The sequence below is a fragment of the Anoplophora glabripennis genome, unplaced genomic scaffold (genome assembly GCF_000390285.2).
Source record: "Anoplophora glabripennis isolate ALB-LARVAE unplaced genomic scaffold, Agla_2.0 scaffold151, whole genome shotgun sequence".
Classification (NCBI taxonomy): Eukaryota; Metazoa; Arthropoda; class Insecta; order Coleoptera; family Cerambycidae; genus Anoplophora; species Anoplophora glabripennis.
The window spans coordinates 202,994-216,820 of record NW_019416371.1 but is presented as its reverse complement, the minus strand read 5'-3'; the positions used below and the strand labels follow the sequence as shown (position 1 = coordinate 216,820).

At 34.8% G+C, this 13,827-nt stretch overlaps 1 protein-coding gene across 3 annotated transcripts in view; it reads right to left on the bottom strand.

Annotated features, from left to right (window-relative positions):
• Positions 1 to 5,839: 5,839 nt before the first annotated feature.
• LOC108904157 (protein phosphatase 1 regulatory subunit 3B) overlaps positions 5,840 to 13,827 on the bottom strand; it is a 35,737-nt gene continuing 27,749 nt past the window's right edge. For 2 of the 3 annotated variants that reach the window (XM_018706586.1, XM_018706587.2), the window contains exons 2-3: positions 9,912 to 10,999; positions 5,840 to 6,437 (exon numbers count right to left, since the gene is read on the bottom strand). In XM_018706586.1, coding sequence (XP_018562102.1) covers positions 9,971 to 10,993 — 1,023 coding nt within the window. In that variant the 5' untranslated portion in view covers positions 10,994 to 10,999 and the 3' untranslated portion in view covers positions 5,840 to 6,437; positions 9,912 to 9,970. The remainder of the gene's footprint in view (positions 6,438 to 9,911; positions 11,000 to 13,827) is intronic. The other variant, XM_018706588.2, reaches the window with a different exon arrangement.

Below are 13,827 nucleotides of genomic sequence, written 5' to 3'. Positions count from 1 at the left end.
TAAATGGATATATGATTTATGTTTCGCTATTGACGTAGTTAATAACGATAAATCAAGGTGTTTTAGTTTATTTCTTCTAGGTATTTGCCAAAATTCGCGCATAAGACATGTAATTATAGGTAGTACTTCGCTGAACATATTTTTAGTTCCTATAGGCACCTTATCGGGGAATCTCATTCTATAGAGGGTGAAACGTATAATTTAAACTCATAACTTCAAAAGGGATATTACATCACATAAAGATTTTGCAATAACTTATAAAAATGGAAATAATAATAGTGAGCAACCAGATTGGATACCAATCCAACCAAAACGTCGTAGAAAGCCAGCACTCTGGCTTTTATTCTTTAATAAAGCTGATGATTTAGTCAGAGCAGGCTCATCTACTGCTCCACAAGGACTCGAACCGTCCGCGTCCTGAGGAATTACTAACTTGTGCAGGAATAAATGAAGGAAAAGGTCCAAAAATAGTGGTAAGGAAAATTAACCATCGAAGTTACAAGTCAATAAGAACAACAATGGAGCTGCTAAGTGAACATTGGAGACTTAGAAAATACCTGAATCATATTCGTCCGGTCTGTGTGGGTTCTATCAGCAAGAAGAGCAGACCTACTATGGACCTAATTAGCAGACTAGAGTTATAACGAGTGTTCAAATAAAAACGTGGTTGAAGTTGGCTCTGACACATTGGACGTAGGGAGTAGCTTATAGCGACCAACTTAACCTCATTTCTCAACGAACTGTATAGCAGCTGTCAGTTTCAATAACGTTAAAGACTATATAACTTTATTTTAAAGAATAATCGTGATAACAATAACAAACAATTAAAGCAGCTGCTGAAAGTGTCCCCCTCCTTGTTCCAAGCACTTTTCACACCTGTTCCTCAAAGAATTAAAGACATTTTCTAAGATGCTCGGGGTATTGTTAATTTCACGAATCTTGTCTATAAGTCGAGCCTGCAGATGGTTTAAATCAGGAATAGGCAGTTCAAAAATACTGTTTTTAAGGTAAGGCCACAAAAAGAAATCACACGGCGTAATATCACATGACCTCGGTGGAAATTCATGTTCAGCATTGAGACTTATTAGTCGATTTTGGAAAACTTCCCTCAACATATTCATCGTCTCGCCTGCCGTATGTGCCCTTGCGCCATCTTGTTGAAAGTAAAAGTTTGTAATTTCGTTTTCTTCCAGCTGGTTAACAAAAGGAGCGATAATTTCTTCTCTATACCTTTGCGCAGTAAGAGTACCATTAAAAAAATAGCTCCATATATCCTCCTTCGATTGAGAGCACACCAAACTCCAATTTTTTGAGCGTGTAGAGGGCCCTCGACAAAAAAGTTATCTGGTTTTTCAGAAGACCACATTCTCATATTCTGTGAGTTTACGTAACCACTTAAATGAAACCAGGCTTCATCAGAAAAAAAGGTGATATTATGAAGTTCATCGTAGTTGTTTAAAAACCATTCACAAAATACAGCCCGTCGCGGAAAATCAACTTCATGAAGTTCTTGCTGACAAGTTAAACGATAGGAGAACAAACGCAAATCTTTTTTTAACACTGTGTGGCAGGTACCGACTGATACTCCCACCATTTGTGATAAAACACGTACAGAAGTTCTTGGCGCATTTTCCATTATTTGTTGGACATTTTCTTTTAATTCTTCAGTCCGCTTTTTTGCTTCCTTCTTTTCTTGTTACACTGCCCGTTTCACGAAAAACATTAACACAACGCTGAACTGCACTTTGAAAAATTTTGTACACAACAACGCCGGGAAATTGATTTTGAAATTCTATGAAACATTCCTCAATAGAATACTTCCATATTCCATCAATCTTGCGTCCATTTCTAAAGTAGGACTCTATGATAAACACTTTTTGTTCTTGAGAAAACACCATTTTAAACGCTTTTTAAAACGAAAATATTCAAATTGATAGCGGCGATATAGCGCTTTGACATATGACGTTTTAAGTTCATTTGCTATACGCTACGCCCTACGTTCAAATTTTCAGAACCAACTTGACCACGTTTTTATTTGAACGCGCGTTATAAAGAATTCTAAGATCACAGAGGTCCACAGTAACCATGATTGGTCAAGATCAAGTCTACTGTGGACCTCCGTGGTCTTAAAGTTCCCCACTTAACTATGCCCTATGGTATTCCACTAAATGTTTTTAGATTAGTTCTTCCCACATAGCACTGCATGCATTTGCATTCACAACATCTGAACAAACTTTAATATTCTATGTAACGTGTCTCTGCGCCGAAGAAACCTTGTAGAGAAAAAAATATCGTCCTGTTATGACATATATGGTGTAAAGTTTCAAGAACCTCATTTAAAAACCCGCTTAATATAGTACCGCTATAATTAATACACGACACTTTAGATTATCTCGTACAGTACAAGACCACCGTCCTTCGCTTGATAGAAATATGAACACATTATTACATTTAAATGAAACAGAGTCCCAGTCGCGACGTGGAGGCGTTTAATGTCTAACATAAAACTTCAATAGAGAAATGTTGGTGGCTGTTTAGAAATGGCAATATATTTCCTTTTATTCCGCTTTACATGTCTTAAAAGACACCTGTCTAATTCCACCGATTCTTCCTCTGCAAGACTCATAATTTATCATAATTTCGGACACATCTATTTTACTTGACCTGGAAATATCAAATTTATCTCGGAGACGTTAGATAACTCTAGAAGCCTCAATATTTTATTAAAGTCTACAATTAATCATTTCAAGTGAACCTTATCTTAACGGAAATAACCATTCCTCATACTCCGTCGTATAGATGTAGAGGTGGATTTAATCCAATTATTAATCAGCAGTTACGTAGAATAGCAATATGTGGGAGTTACTCACATTCCCAAAACTGCCGCCCATAAATCAATATTATCGGATCTACTGGTATTACGTGTGATATTTAACTTTCTAAATTACATTAAAATGAGACATTTCTGTCTATGTCCAAACCTTTTGGACACCAATAAAAGAACATGGTTCCACACAGAAAGAAGGGATTAGTGTAGTGTAGTTCCAAAGTAACTTCCAAAAATGAAGAACAAGTTGAGAAAAGCATCTTCTTATGGTATTCAAGCGATCTTATGCCATCTAGGCACACTGCGGTGACTGGATTCAAAATTAGTACGCCAAACACATCATGAAGACGTAGATTGAAACGTTGCATTGAAAATATTGCTCCTACAAGGCACCGTCAAGGAAGGTTACATTTACTCATATCGAACTATTATAAGGTAGACTGAAACAAAGCATAGCTTTGGAAATTTTGGTCATTTTAGGAAAATGAAGTATCTATTGACGTAATTGTAATTCAGTAGAGATGTTACTATAAAAAGTATCTCAGTGGGAGTAAATATTTTGTACGCTTTCAAGATTCTAAATCAATACACGATAATTATCTAATTATCTTAATCAACAATTTGTTTTTGTTTTTTTAATAACCTCATCAATCAATCACCAATCTGAATCATCATCTAATCAAGTATTACAATATTTTTCACATCCAAGGCATATTAAATGAAATATCTTAGAGTCATTAAGATTAAAAATGCATTACAGAACACGCTTTTTAAAGCCAATAACACTAAGGAGGTTTATTGGAGATTTTTCAATATAATCCTCGTATTTAGGATTCAAAACTGGAAAATTCCACATTTTTATAGTGTTTTGCTGACTTCTTTTCTTGATCTTTTAAATATAAAATATGAATGTGATATAAGGCAAAACCTACACTGTAAAAAAATCGGTGTACGAAGTGAGTCTATTGACTGAAATTAATGAGTACCTTTCTACTCAATACTGAACATTTTCATAATTTTACTCATATTTGAACTAAAACTGACAATCTACGAGTACTTTCATTCAACCGTTAAATAAATTCTGCAGATAAACTTGTATTTAGTGCACTTATAGCTAATTCGGAGTAAATGTCCTCATCATTCAATGACCCAACCTCATTCTATGGTTGTCGTACGTATTCTTTGTCCCCATCGTCCCCATTAAGTCATCTCGTGGTGCATGGCGTATAGTGCTGGGGAAGTGTGCGTTAATCCGGTTATTTTGGTCAAAAAAATGTTTAAATGCAGCGGTTTGATTACAATAATTAAAAACATTATTATATTGACTCTTGATTAATATTTGGTTAAATAAATGGATAGTTAGTAGTATTTTGAGTCTGAGTTTTGAGCTGAAATTGTTGAAAGTTGTATAATTTATCTATTTATCTAAATATCCACTTATTTTTTGTGGATTTGAGAATAAGTTTCAAGGGTTTGAGGTTAGGTTTTTATGGACATAGCATATGTTTGAGGCTTCAGAAGTACAAAATATTAGCTCCAGAATGGAGTTTTCAAGGAGTCATAATCTTTGGTTTGGAAAATATCCTTCGTTTTACTTTCTAGCACAGATTTCTTGGATTTGAGGTTAGATATTTAAGAATAGAGGTTAGGGGCTTCAAAAATAAAAAATATAAGTTTCCCGAAAATAATTTTCAAGTTTTTCTTTGATGTGGAACATACGCATCCTATGAATTTCTAGCTCAAGTTTTTAAAACTTGTAGTTGGGTTTTGAGGGTTTGGGGCTAGGTTTTGAAGGGTTTGAGGTTAGGTTTTTATGGGTGTAGGTTTATGACTTTAGAGTTAGCAAACATAAGCTCAAAAATATAGTTTTAAAGTAATTATACTCGTAGATTTAGAAAAGAGTCAGTGCATAACTTTGAGGTTTGGTTTGGGGAATTTGAGGTTATGTTATTGGGTTCAGGTTTAAGGTTGAAAAGTATTGTGAAGCTACAAGATTATTTTCGTTGTTTAATCAACACCAAATATGATTTTTTTTTATTTTTGAATACCTGTCTTTGGTGTTGAGGTTGATGGGTTCTCACTCGATTTAAAACATTTATATATAGGTATATCAAATTATCGCACCAAGATCATAAAATTAAGCATATTTGAAGAATAAACATGAAATTACCACTGCACGGTTAAAACAGCGCAGCGTCCGGGCCTACAGAGATGACGTCGGTAAAGATAGTCCCGCTCGACCCCGTCCAGTCCAAGGATATTGGTGCCATGAGTTAATTTATCTTCCTTTAAATCTGTGCTTAACTTACCTCTCAATACCATCCGTAAAACTTGATATCAACAGCGCTTGAAAAAATGAATCAGTGACTGTTTCTCTTTCTTATTATCGATGCTTTAATAATAACTTGCTGGAACTAGTAACCGACAACAACATTAGCATTCCTAGCCCGAGTATTTATATTTACCGTTTTGTATTTTATTACCACATTTGCGATGTTTTTCTGGCAAACCCGAGGGGGTTTTTGAACCTCGCAGTTTGAAATATTCCAGGTTGTTTGGAGGTGATTTTTTCCGAGTCCCGGGAATAGATAAGGATTCCAGTAATATCTGGTAGCAAAGGGACGATAAATAAACGGTGTTCGCACTCGGTAAATACCACACCTACGGAATGCGCGTTCTTTGTTTATACAGCGCTATTAATAAACAAATATACGTAACAAACTAGATACAGCAGTCTGGGGAATGTTTACCGGCGGCGGAGGTCAAACCGATTCGAGATGGGGCAGGTTAGTGCAAACAAGTAAACGAGCCTGTAAAGTTTTAACATCTTTATTAACAAAATTGCATATACGACCTACAAAGGTACAGAAAAAAAAAATATAGTTAAAAGTAGGCATATGCAGGAAAAACGTAATTACTCGCAAATTTAACAGTACACATTAATTAGTCTTAGAAAGCAGTATTAAGGAATTAAAATAATTATTAAATATTATTAAATAAATAATAATTAATAATAACACAACATAAAAAAAAATGAAGTATGTACAGTGACAATAAAGATGATATGACGTAAAACTACACAACAAACGATAAAAATACAATGTTTCATATTGCAAATCAAACCTAGAGAAACGGCAAGGAACTACCTACCACTGACTTACATTAAGCAGCTGTATAATATAAAATATATCTTGTTAAATACATACATACACTTTATATAAAATTTAAACTTGTTTATTTATAATAAAAAGAATCTCATTTAAGCATATCTGCACATATATATATATCCATACTCAGTAATAAAATATCAGTCTTTTAAAAAGGTACAATTTCTTCACAATTTTACTCAAAAACATTCAGTTTGGCACGTACAGAGTGACTAACAATCACCACAATTTAACAAACTACGGTCATAATTTTATATCACAGATTTCAGTCACAGACCAAACTCCTTCAAATGGCTTTTCGCGATCGGTTTTCTCGGATCCTGGAAGAAACATATAATTTCCATCCGCAGAGTGACTAAAGTTACTAGAGGTAAAAGCAGTCTTCCGACTCCTTAGGATGGTTCTCCATTTGGCAACGTTGAATTCACGGAAGTTATAGGAAGCTGCAACAAAGAGAACCCACCATTACTGCTGAATCGATTAATTTCAACTATTAAGTCTAGGAAGTGGTTATTTATGCATATCTGGGTGGGAATTCAGTCCGTTCCCGCATAATGAGCGTTTCGTAACGATTTTTTATATTTGTGTACCTCCATTTACTTGCAAAGCAAAACTTCAATCGTACATCAACAACATGTATCGTTCTTATGTATTTAAATGAAATATCTTAAATGTTTCACGGAAAATTATTAATAAGCACCTGAATATTATTTCAATAAACATAATTTTAAAATATTACACGGACATTAAAAACTGACAGCACTGAATATCTAGTTGGCCCAGCTCCTGGCAGCCCAAAATGGGCTGTAAAACTTTTTGGCAAATTAAACTTACTGCTAACTACACTTTACCTACAAAGTTACATAAACACGTGTAATGACTAGTCTATAAATGTATTTTCGGAAGCGTCCAAATATAAATTGGTTATCCTTATTACATGACAACTGCATATGATGGAAATATTCTAGGCTTCAGTTTTCCGTCCAAAATTAGATTTCAAATTGCATATGCCGTTATTCACGAACACTCTTGTCACCTATTGAGAATCATCATCCTTTAAATAAGTATATAACGGGTGTTTTTTTTTAACCTAAAGCTTTCAAGTATCTCGAGAGAAATAAACACTGCGAAGAAATGTCAATAATCAAAATTTAATCATCCGGGGTGGGGAAATAGTGTTAAAATTAGTCCTTCTCTCTCACTTTGAAATCTTAAACAGAAACCATGGGGGTTTCTGTTTATTTCAGGTTCGAATTCTAGGGCTAAAAGTACGTAGGGTTTGTCTGAAACATTTTTTTCGATTCAAGATAGAACACTGTTATTATCGACGAAATTTTTCTCCATTTCTCTTATGTATACGATTCTGCAATGTGTTTGCAGTAAAACAATACCACGTTTTATGTATATAAGTACTCGAAATTCGTCGTCAAAAAAGTTTATTCATTTTGCAAATTTCGAATAACTGGGAAATTCTTGCTTGTCCAAATGCAATGGCTGATAAATAAACAGCTTTTAGTGTAATTAGGAACAACGACAAGGACATAGTAGTTTTCTGTTTCATTCGAAGTGCTTGATAAAAATGACTTGTTTCTTAAAGTCGTTTCTTTCTTTCTACGTTTGTTTTGTGTTTTTGCAGTCACAAAAAACACGAAGTAAGAAATAACACAAACGTTAAATGTGAACATAATAAAACATTTTTATAAAAATTATTTTTAACAAAAGAAATGGTTTCTTTAGAACAAAATATATACATTCATTTGAAAGCAGATTTAATCAAGCACTCCGATAAGTAATAAGCGAAGATAATCGCGGTGCCCAGGTATCCCAAAAAGAACGCCTGCTCCTCCGTTACAATAATAGTAGTTTTTCGACAAGTCATTTTTCAGTAATTGAAAATTTGAGAAATAAAATTTGTTTTAAAACTAATTTTGACTATTTACAGTGAAAATGTGATATTTTTTATTGCAAACGTATTGCAGAATAGTATAAATAGGTTCTCATTAGGAGATATCAAAAAAAATTGAATTTCATCGATAATATCTATCATCAATCGAAAAAAATGTTTTAGACAAACGCTACGCACTTTTATCCTATGAATCCGAATCTGCAAAAAGGGGTTTCTATTTCAAAGTCCCCCCGCCCATCTACAAGGAGGGGGGGACTAATTTTAACACTAATATATTCCCTTCACGCAGTGATTAAATTGAACCAACCGTTCTAAAATTAAAAAAATGTTTACAGAGACCCATTCAACTGCCAATAATTGGGTACCTACGATACTATTTGAAATTCCTCGAATGGCTCAAGGAACGCAACGACCTCCAGAAACCTATTTTATATAAAACACATACGCCTCATACGATGAAATTTTTCCGCGACTGTAAATCTATTTCACACTGACGTACAGATAGTGACAAGATAAAGTAATATACAATCTGTTCCAAATGGATCCGAAAGCGGGTTTTGGGCTCAATTTTTTTAGTACTAGTCTGCAGGCAAATATTGACGGAAACAATTATTGAAAGATACTGTACGAGTGTTTTGTTTGTATTACTATAATACTGTGCCACACAATGCAGATAACAATTTTTAGTATAATCTTTATTACCAGTAATTTAAAATTATAACATTTTTATATTTGCACTTAAATGAAATAAATTATGAAGCATTGTCTCCGTCTGTATCTCACCCTGTACACTGTGATAACAAATGATGCGTGCCATTATTTACAGTGATATTAACTTAATTGGCCTTATCATCCAGTGGCTGCAAGTCAGCTCAGAGTTGTATTTGACGAAGAAATAGTTTTGTTATCGCGTTTATTATTTATACATCGCCAGCCTATATATGTCATAAATACATGTTAGTAAGGCAGACACACCGAAAAATAACGTGCCAGACACAGACCAGGGCGGATCTGTCGAAATACTGGGCGAGGTCCGGAACATTTTCAAAATTACAAAAATGTTTAAAAATTTTAAAAAAATACCTTTTTTTACTTATATCTTGAAACCTATGCATTTTGGAAGAATATTGAAGAGCAAAAAAAGTTTTAGAATTGAATTTAGTACAATATACTGTAGGTTAAAAATGTTTAAATTTATTACCTATGTTGCAAAGTAGCAATAATTAATGAAATTTGGTGTGTTGTTTTATTATACTCTAAAGTTTTTTTTACCAAAATTAGAATGCCCTCGGAGCAATTAAAATATTTAAAAAGAATTATTATACTTGATTATTTTAAACATTTTAACTTACAGTATATTGTGCAAAATTCAATTCTTAAACTTTTTTCCTCTTCATTATTCTTCCAAAATGCATAGGTTCCAAGATATAAGTAAAAAACTCAGATAAAATAGGTATTTTTTAAATTTTTTAAACATTTTTGCAATTTTGACAATGTTCCGGACCTCGCCCAGATCTAGGAATATACACATTTATTAAGCGAGTTGTACTGAAGGTAATCCAGAAAAAATTTGCTTGCCTCCTTTCACATCCACCTCAAAACAGATGCTGGTCTAACAGTACAAACTGTTCGCAAGCTTCGCTAAAGAAAAGCATGGATAAATGTAATGGAATTTCTCTTTTTCTTCTAAACTAAATCCATATTTGACATTTAAAAATGATACAACTGGTTCTATCTTGAACGAATTTTGTATAACCGCGCGAAAAATAACAAAATGAATCTACAAAGTTTGAATCATGTTTTTTTAAATGTCAAATATGCATTGCATGTATATGGCAAAAATCAACCCTTGTATAGTGTATATTATGTACTGAGTATTGAAAGTTTTTAGGTGTGTCGTTATCTAAGCAGTTATATATTGATTTTTAGTTACTAAGAAAAAGAGAAATTTTGAGAATATGAAGAGACCAACAGCATGACCCCGGTAAATAAATTGAAAGAGAATACTAACTATTTTTACACCCAACATGCTGCCTGCTTATTCCATATTGGTTGGATGAAAGGGAGTGTTTACCAGTAAGGATTTGAATTTTCTAAATGCGTCCAGCTAGCAAATTCCGACCAAGAGTCCATTTTTGCCTGAACAATCTCAACACATTTGCTCGGAATTACCTTAGGCTCGCTCGGGTTGTCCCTCCTGTTGTAAAGGTCGTCATTGGACAGCGATTTGTGCAGGGGCGTCTGTATTCTCTTCACGATAACGTAGTTTTTGTTGTGGTTGTTGTCCCAGTACTCGGTCCCCTCACAACGGAAGCACACACAGAACTCGATTTTCGTAGCCTTCGGTGTTAGCGGTATTTTAAATGAAAAAGTGTCATAGAGTACGTACGCTGGTGTTACGTTCGACGCTAGGTTATTCGGCACAAACACACAGAACGCGTCTTCGTACGTCTTCCAGTCGTTGATCGAGGACCTTACTATGACTTCTTTGTGGAAGGAGATGTTCTTGACCTTAACCGTTCCTAGGATGGTATCCTCGGACTCTTTCACGATGACGTTCTCCAAAGACACTTTCTCGTTCTCTAGCCTCTTCCGGAAGTGCACGTAGTCCGAAGCAGGCTGAGGAAACGTGACTTCCCACGAATCCACGTGGCCCACTGGGTCTGCGGTGATACCTTGCGTCACCTCCGCAAGAAATCGGAAACTCCAAAGGGGCGGCACGTTGGACGGTTCAGTCATGACGCGGACGTGAGTGAGGGACATGCCTTTGTCGTCGGCGAACACCACCTTCTTTTTCAGACGCGTCGGGCTGGTCGGGTCTTCGTCGCTGGAACTGGACGATTCATCTGACGGACGGATAACCAAGCACGGCCGCTTCGGCGAAGCCGGCATTCTCGATACGGGTTTGATGAAGCTGCTGCACGAGTTCGAGTGCTGGATCAGCCGGCAGTTACCGCGGGGAACTCTGGGGAAGGAGTCTGCACCTAGTCGGAGGGCGGCATAGTCGGTGAGCAGGCCTCCCGTCGGCGGACTGTGGCTGAAAACTGGCGGACTGTGTGATACCAACATTTCGTAATCGACCATAGAACACATGAGTAGCTGAAACAGAGGAAAAGGACGAATTAGATAGCTCGATCGACACATGTGGAGGGCGTGCGCTGCGTCGACTTCGGATGCGCAATTTCGTTTTGGCAAACTGCTAATGTCAAATACTTTCTATGTATATACAACCTATTTCACACCGCCCACGAGGATGTAATGCCAAGTGGAAATTACACTGTGAAAGACGGTTTGAATTCATTAAATCGTTATGAAAAGAGTCATATAGGATACAAATGTATTTTTATCTTAATCCAAATTTTTGGCAACTCAGATAACAATAGAAATCATTATCTAATCTTCATTTAGATGCAAAAGGATTAGAAACTGTAGAATTAAAACTATAACAATGATTGAATAGAATTATATGGATGATTATTAAAATTTTGGAATGAGAATTACTATATCGCAACAATGAGCAAAAAAATAAACGATTTAATTTAATAACATTTAGGTAATCATTACATTGCAAACCACTAGTTAAGAGAAAGCTGTCAAGCTGATGTTATTTATAATGATTAAAACCTACGACAGTGCAAATCATGAGGTGCTCAAAAGAAAACTAAATATGAATTTAGGTAGGTACTTCAACGCAATACAAAGATAGTGCTGCAAAGAGCAAGTTTATATATTGATCAAGAGATCTTAATTTTCTCAATTTTCTAGACACGGTCACTAACTTATGTATATTCTGGTACATTTCATGTGTTCCTCTTTTTATCATTTAGGCATATTTTTCTAAAACTGTAAATGTAAAAATCTACGAGGCTTTCAAGCCCCTGCACAACTAAATACAGTCATTGAAGCTTTTCACCTCCGAATCTTTGAAACTGAACCGATCGACTTGAAATTTGGCAGATAGTTAGAGAAAAAGTCAATGAACATTAGTGACATAGCGCCGATTAATTCCACCCTGTTGGGGATTGACACCCCTTCTCAGGGGTGGATTTTTTTTCAAAAATAACGCTGGAAATCGATAGAGAATCAAATTTTGAGCAAAAAATATTCGAATAATTTTTTCGAGAAATCAATAGTTTTTTAATTATTCACGATTGGAAACTTGGAATTTTGAGTGAAAAACAACACTTTTTCAAAGTATTTTTTGCGAAAAACTCAAAAACTACGCATTTTATTTAAAAAAAATGTAACTTATAAATAAACAAGGAAAATCTTTTTTTAAAAAGTGTTTGTCCTATACAAAGCGAAATATGGTTAGTGGGAGGGGACTTGTTTTGGGGGAAATATTCGAAATTTTACGTGTATAACGCTCCTGGAGTTTTTTGTAGTACTCAAAAAGACCTTCAAAATGAGCACTTATAAAAGTTAATTAGAGCAAAATTGAAGGAGTTATTGTCAAAAACAGATGGGTTGCTCATATTTTTTAAGGAAAAATGAACAGAATCGTAGACCCTTTACAATTAGTTTCGTTTTAGTGTTTTTCATACGATCCTGAAGTTAGACCGGTTTAGAATGCGTATTTTTTGAGTAATGACGGTAAAAGTTGAAAACGTATTTTTCATTATTCAAAAAAAAATGCCTTATTTATATAATAACTCTGAAACTATGAAAGATATATAAAAAATGATAGACAAAATGTAGCTTTGCATAGGGGTATTTTTTAAGGGTTAAATAAAGGGTCGAAGAGATCAAATATATCATAAAACATGTTCGAGAACATGGAACATTATTTAATCTTTGTGCTTGAACAAGATTTTTATCAATAAAATGCTTAAAATTTTATTTTTTTCATTTTTTTTTTTTAAAAAACAAAAAGCTTCAATCGGGCTTATGTCACTTTTGAACTTGAGCCTAAGATGAGCCTTATTCTAAATTTTCATGCAAATCCATGCAGTTTCAAAGATTTCGGAGGTTACAGCTGATTTTCAGCTTCAAGACTGTACAAACTGTCTTAATTATATGAGTTAGTTGTACCGGATAAATAAAGTCCAGTAAATTAAACTATTAAAATACCGACTAATTATGCTAGTTATTGCGTTAAATTTACCGTTTTCCCGCTAATCAAAGCGCCATTATGAAAGTAGGGAACCCTCTAAATACCGAGATAACGACCCTCGCGTTTTTACCGAATTTCGAACGCATCCAGTCATTATTTCAGCACTTGTTTACGATGGCCGTTAAGATACGGCGATAAAAATTGAAAACCTCACTTAATGGTCCCATCTCCACAAACTCAATTACCGACGAACGGCACTCGACTGCACAGACCTACATTTGCCTATATTTGGGTAGCGTTAACATCACGTTTAGAAATCAAATAAAACGATCTCTTTTATCAAGCGGTATTAACGGCAAGCCGAAATGCATATTCGAGAGGGTATACAGGGTGTATCGAGCTCTTCGAACCATCCACAGAAGATTTTTTTATATTCGTATAATTATCTCGTCTTAAATTTTAGTTTTTATCGATATACAGGGTGTTAGTAAATAAGTGCGACAAATTTCAGGGGGTGATTCTACATGAGAAAATAAATCGAAATAAAAAATACGCGTTAAGATGTTTTATTTTTTTGCATCAAAACGGCGCCCCATACGAAGAAAAGGCAAGAGAGATTTTGTGTCACAAATTGAACGAGGAATTGAAAAATGATTTTTAATTTGTAATATCTCAGTGGCGTACCATTTTTTTCTTTAAAAAAATTGAGATTATTACCCGTACGCGCGCCAATGATGAACATAAAATTCTTAATTGCGTGTCAAAAAATGCGCAATAAGTACCTGTTAAAACCCACCAAATTTCATTTGCACATCTCGACCGGTTTCAGAGCAATAAATTAAATCGTCAGTTTTTAAGAAAAACTTTGACACCC